The sequence below is a fragment of the Lipotes vexillifer genome, unplaced genomic scaffold, assembly GCF_000442215.2.
Source record: "Lipotes vexillifer unplaced genomic scaffold, Lipotes_vexillifer_v1.1 scaffold779, whole genome shotgun sequence".
In the NCBI taxonomy this organism is placed as follows: Eukaryota; Metazoa; Chordata; class Mammalia; order Artiodactyla; family Lipotidae; genus Lipotes; species Lipotes vexillifer.
Genome location: NW_006788448.1, coordinates 1,038,587 through 1,044,586, shown reverse-complemented (window position 1 = coordinate 1,044,586; position 6,000 = coordinate 1,038,587). Strand labels below are relative to the sequence as shown.

Here is a 6,000-nt window from a genome sequence, read left to right as displayed (position 1 = left end):
AAAGAGTGTCCACAAGAACTCTCAGGGAAGACTGAGAGGCAGCCCACTGCAGTGGGTGAGGGCATGTACTCCGGAGCGAGACTTGTGTGAGCTTATAGCTGAACTCCAACAAATAATGGGCTATGATTTTGAGCAAGTTCTGTACGGAACTCACTTTGCCGGCATTCTCAGTTTTTAACTAGAAAAGTGCCTGTGTCAAAGGGCTGTTGTGGGATTAATAGTGCCTGACATGTAGCCAAGTGCTTAATAAATATTAGCTATTAATCTTGTTCTCATTTTTTCCAGAAGAGATTGGTCAATTTAAAAGTGAAACTGACTCAAGGCCCAAGAAATGTGCAGTTTCATAAATGCCTAAAGAAATTGTATTTAAATGATTTTCCATTCAGTATTCAGTCCTCTTAAATTCAGTTCTTTAAATGGCATAAAGTTCTTCCAGCAGTAGTATTGATTTTCTTTTCAACCGTGAAGATGGCAGTGACAGGATTCTCTAACAGATGAAAAAATGGTATTACACTTTCCAACCACTGAAAAGTCCATTTTTTTTGGTTTTGCTTAAGGCAAGTTGTATATGATTTTTCCCATTTCTGTCATTTGATGCAACATAATATGTGATAACATATCTAGTGATAGAATAACCTAGGATTTTGTATATCATGTTTTAAAAAATTATGATGGTGGGAACATTATGGTAAATGAAAAAAACCCAGGGTTTTAAGAATAGACAGACATGGTTTTGAATCATGGTTTTGCCGTTTATTAGCTGTGAGCCTTTGGTCATGCTAACATTCAAGTTCTCAGATCTTTAGTTTCCTTCTCTATAGGATGGGGGAAAGAGGTCTATCTCTTCTATAATATTGAGGTGATGATGAAGGGAGAATGTCTATGAAATGCCTAACCTCACATCCATAGTATTGAAATCATTAACCGTTATTTCTGTTTCATAAGAGAAACTTGCTTTGGAAGTTCAGTTACTGTTGGCTTTAAATAACACCTATGTGTAATATATCACTTAAGAAAAGACCAGAGGTGTATGCACCAATGTTTTTTAATCTCTTGGTGATGTAATTACAGGCGATTTTCATTATCTTTGTACTTTTGGTACTTTCCAATATTTTTTAAAATATTAACCACACATTATTTTTGTAATCTGAGAAAGTTCTGAAATATGAAATCAAGTATCAATTTCTATCAGCTTATGTGCACCTGTCATTATAATTTAAGGATCTCCATTATCAAATTCTGACTCTAAGTCTATAAGCCCAGAAATAAAATCACGAGCAATTTCAGTCCATTTATTATATCATGAATTTATAGTTCTGCATCTTCATCTCATGCTGATTGTAAACGGTAAGCTTAATTTTAAAACAGGTAATATGTTCACATGATGATAAAAAGTTTTTAGAAAGGTATTTAGTGAAAAGCATTGTCCCCACCTGTTCTTCAGTATGGCCAGTTTCCACTGACCTTGCTTCAAAATCTGGGTAACCTCTTTATGCAATAATAAACAAATATGAATACATGCTCTTACTGTTTAAGTGTTTTAATTGTTGAATTTAAGTTGAATTAGGCTAACACTAATTATTTGGTGCTATAGACAATATACAATTTCTAGGGTTTAGATAAAGCTTTAAAAAATGCTTACAATATTCTTTTTTTTAAAAAAAACCTATTCTCTGATTTAAATTTATTTTATTTTTTTACTTTTGGCTGCATTGGGTCTTCGTTGCTATGCATGGGCTCTCTCTAGTTGCGGCGAGCGGGGGCTGTTCTCTTCGTTGTGGTGTGCGGGCTTCTCATTGTGGTGGCTTCTAGAGCCCAGGCTCAGTAGTTGTGGTGCACAGGCTTAGTTGCTCCATGGCATGTGGGGTCTTCTCACACCAGGGCTCGAACCCGTGTCCCCTGCATTGGCAGGTGGACTCTTAACCACTGCACCACCAGGGAAGCTGCTTACTGAAAACCATTCCCTGTTGTCATGTAAGTTCCTTAAAAAGCAGAGCCCAAGACCAAAGTTTATGAGCAACTGCTTTTTTCAGGAGTGTAGATCCAAGGAAGCAGGAGTGAAGGAAAAAGGAAGTGAGATGGGGAAGGGAGAGCCAAGACCAGCATGATTTACCAAATTGGCCAACACTTGGTATCAGGAACAACTTGGTATCAGGAACACTTGGTATCAGGAACATCTCAGGACAATTCATATGGGGAGAAAGTAAGAATTGATCTGTTTACCCCAATGGGATGTTAATTCCAGGCTGCATATGAGTGGAGCCTGCCGGTATCTTGACTCTCTGAGTGGACAGGGAAGCTCTGGGGAGGAGCATGCCCATGGTACGGGCAGCAGGAGATGAGGTGCTGTTGATTTGTGCTTACTGAAACCCAAGAAGAGCTGTTTGCCACCAGTGGTAGCTGGCCACAATCCAAAAGAAGCGCTGCATAAGAAGGATCTAATACTCTTTAAGACACAGCCAGATACTTTTATAGTTCAAAAAAGCCTTGGTGTGTCCTTTAGAAAATGGGATATTTGCCAGTCTCACATTTATTCTCTCATGTCCTATTACAACATGAGGCAATAAGAAAAACTATTTCCAATAGTAAAGTTAGAGCACAGGGCTAGGTCATGTTCAGACTGAAAGAGGCTGAAACCATCCACTTCTGTTAAAGATATGGAAACTGAGGCTGTTCACAAGTTCCTCAGAATCCACTCATTTTTATGTGAGCCATAAGTACTTTGGAAAATAGGTAGGGTAGGTAGATCTCATTATTTCACAGATGAGGACCCTGAGGTTAATTTAAGTGTCTGGCCCTAGATAACCCAGTCAGCCAGCAATAAATGCATTAGAAGCCTGGTCTTATTCTCCTAAATCTGTTTGCCCAGATGGTTTCTTCCTATCGGCCAGGCATTGAAAAGTCTCCGCCAGGCCTGGAAGGCCTGAATTGCTGAATTGTCCAGGGCTGTACCATCACAGGACAATGTTTGGATGTTCAGAGCAAAAAAAGTTTCAATGCTATAGAGTTTCAAAAAGGTAAGAAAGAACATTTGAAATAGGATCATTCTAACAGGAAATTTTTTTTTTTAAAGATTTTTTTTTTGACGTGAACCATTTTTAAGGTCTTTCTTTATTGAATTTGTTACAATATTGCTTCTGTTTTCTGTTTTGGTTTTTTGGCCACGAGGCATGTGGGATCTTAGCTTCCTAACCAGGGATCGAACCCACACCCCTGCATTGGAAGAAGTTAAGTTGAATTAGGCTAACACTAATTACTTGGTGCTGTAGACAATATACAATTTCTAGAGTTTAGATAAAGCTTTAAAAGATGCTTACAATATTCTTTTTTTTTTTTAAAAAAAACCTATTGATCTGTGATTTAAATTTATTTATTTATTTTTGGCTGCGTTGGGTCTTCGTTGCTGCGCACGGGCTCTCTCTAGTTGCGGTGAGCAAGGGCTGTTCTCTTCGTTGTGGTGTGCGGGCTTCTCATTGTGGTGGCTTCTAGAGCCACCACTGGACCACCAGGGAAGTCCCAATAGGAAATTTCTTTTTGATGTTTCTGTAACTCTGTTATTGTGCTAGTAAAATATTTCTTCCCTTTTAACATTAAAAATTATTCATAGGTATTGCTATTCCCCCCCCCATTTTTAATTGTTAGAGCCCCAGAAAAATGAGGACTAATATATTAAAGTCACAAAAAAACTCTGTGATAAGATATTACTCTGGGCTTTTATTTTTTTAATTTTCAAATAAAAATACCTTAGCTTCTATTAGTTTAAATAATTTTTTAGTAAAGTTCTCTCTCAAAGTTTACTTGGTAACATTGCAAATGATTTAGCCTTTTGGAAATAACACTGCAAAAACAGGATTTATATACTTTGATGATATAATCGGTCACAGGTTAAACCTATTAAAAAAATTAAGGTTAGTTTCTTTTTTAATTTAAAAAAGTTTTACTTAATCGCTTAAATAAAAAATTACATTAAAATAATCCTACATATAGTTACAAAGGATGGTACAGCTTGAAAAAGTCTCTTGTAATTTTGAGGAAATTAACATGATGTATCCATGATGTTCTAAGAATATGAAATTTTAAAAACTAAAGACTTCTAATTCTTAGTAAAGCCAGAAGAATTCAACGACCTCACTAGGAACATATTCATTTTAGTCAACCACTTTTATGGACTGAATGCTTGTGAGAGACTGGGTGTGGGTTGATCTGGTTCCGAGAGATCTGGAAGCTGAGGTACTACTTTCAGGGTGAATGGTCCGGGGATATTTTGCTGCAGTAGCTTGCGGAATGGTTTGCTGAAAAGGCAAAAATATGCTTCAACAATTCCATAAAATTATACATACTAAATATCATTTCATTATCTATAACTTAACCCAACAAACATTAGTACATGTAGATTCCTATTAGGGTCTTCCACTTAGAAAAGTCATCTTTAAAATACCTGAAGTAAAATTATATATCAAAACATTCACTGTGTATTTCAAAAGCTCTACGATACAGCTTTTGCTTAAAAAAAAATGAATGAAATCTCTTGAAACAAAGATCCTCATGTCAGATTCTGCTTTAATAAGATTTTCTCTTTAAAGAAAAGGAGAAATAACCTCTTAGAGTGTTTTATGTAAATGTTTCTTTATACGTAAATAACTGGATAACCATTACAAATGGGAGAGATTCTTGCAACTAAGATGAAATTTTAGTTGCTAACCACCTAATCTGACCCTGACAAAAGAGCTATTTCTCCTTAGGGATGCTGGGCAAGAGAACCTGTAGAAACAGATTCATGGTACCACTGGCATCATGATATAGAAAACATGGCACAGGATGAAGCAGCACTAGGAGCAAGCAATTATCCAGCAGATGGAGCTCAAGTGTCAGAAATCTGATGAATGGTTTATTAGTAATAACTGTTTCTAGCAGTTCTAGTTCTTAGGATCCTGGAATAAAATGAAAAATAAAAATAGCACAGAGGGCTGCCACTGTGCCTGTTACACAATCCAAAGTAGGTAATAATGGAAGCAGTTTATGGCTATTGAATTCGTGCCCCATTACTGAAGAGTAACTGAACATACTAAATAAACAAAGGGCAGTTTGAGAGATAAATATCAGAAACGGGTTGTAAGTCTTTAGTTCCTTGGTTTTTATTCTGTAAAATATCATTCCAATCAGTACAAAAAAACAGGTTGTCTGAATTAAAAATAAACACATGTGCTGTCTTTATATCTTCCTTACCTTATGAATGGACAGTCTCTCTCCCCCTATCCCTTTATAAACATCATATGTGCTGATAAAAATAGAAATGAGTTCATTTCTTCTCATCTTTGATACCTAATCTCACGTTTTCAAAAATACGGAGAGAAGTCATCTAAGGACTTTCAGAGGCTGTCCAACCTATGAAGGCTAAGATGGTCCTCTACCCTCGATGTGTTCGGTTTGGACTTGGTGCCTCCATCTCAGTCTGCCACCTCACTGTGGTCACACTTTACCTGAAGCTAAATCTAAACAATCAATCCAGCTTCTTTTGACTTAATCATCTAGTAACAATCTAGTGTTCAGAAGGAAAAGGATTTAAAATCATTCCTTTTATCTTTTTGACATATTAAGCAGACAGGAATGTTGCTTAACATTCAGAATTTATATAGAGGACATTCTTTAAAATCAACTGTTGTTTCTCTTTAGGGATGTGTTCTTGTAACTTTTAGAAATTAAACTTTTTGAGACAATTGTTGATTCATATGCGATTGTAAGAAATAACAGAGACATCCCATGTATCCTTCTCTAGTAACTTTTTTGTTGTTGTTGTTGTTGCGGTACGCGGGCCTCTCACTGTTGTGGCCTCTCCCGTTGCGGAGCACAGGCTCCGGACGCGCAGGCTCAGCGGCCATGGCTCACGGGCCCAGCCGCTCTGCGGCATGTGGGATCTTCCCGGACAGGAGCACGAACCCGTGTCCCCTGCATCGGCAGCCGGACTCTCAACCACTGCGCCACCAGGGAAGCCCTCTAGTA

The 6,000-nt window shown here is 37.4% G+C and overlaps 1 protein-coding gene across 2 annotated transcripts in view; it reads right to left on the bottom strand.

Annotated features, from left to right (window-relative positions):
- Nucleotides 1-3,913: 3,913 nt before the first annotated feature.
- The window catches only part of POC5 (POC5 centriolar protein), a 37,487-nt gene continuing 35,400 nt past the window's right edge, over nucleotides 3,914-6,000 (bottom strand). For both annotated transcript variants that reach the window (XM_007461603.1, XM_007461602.1), the window contains one exon: nucleotides 3,914-4,292. In XM_007461603.1, the coding sequence (XP_007461665.1) occupies nucleotides 4,149-4,292 (144 nt within the window). In that variant the 3' untranslated portion in view covers nucleotides 3,914-4,148. The remainder of the gene's footprint in view (nucleotides 4,293-6,000) is intronic.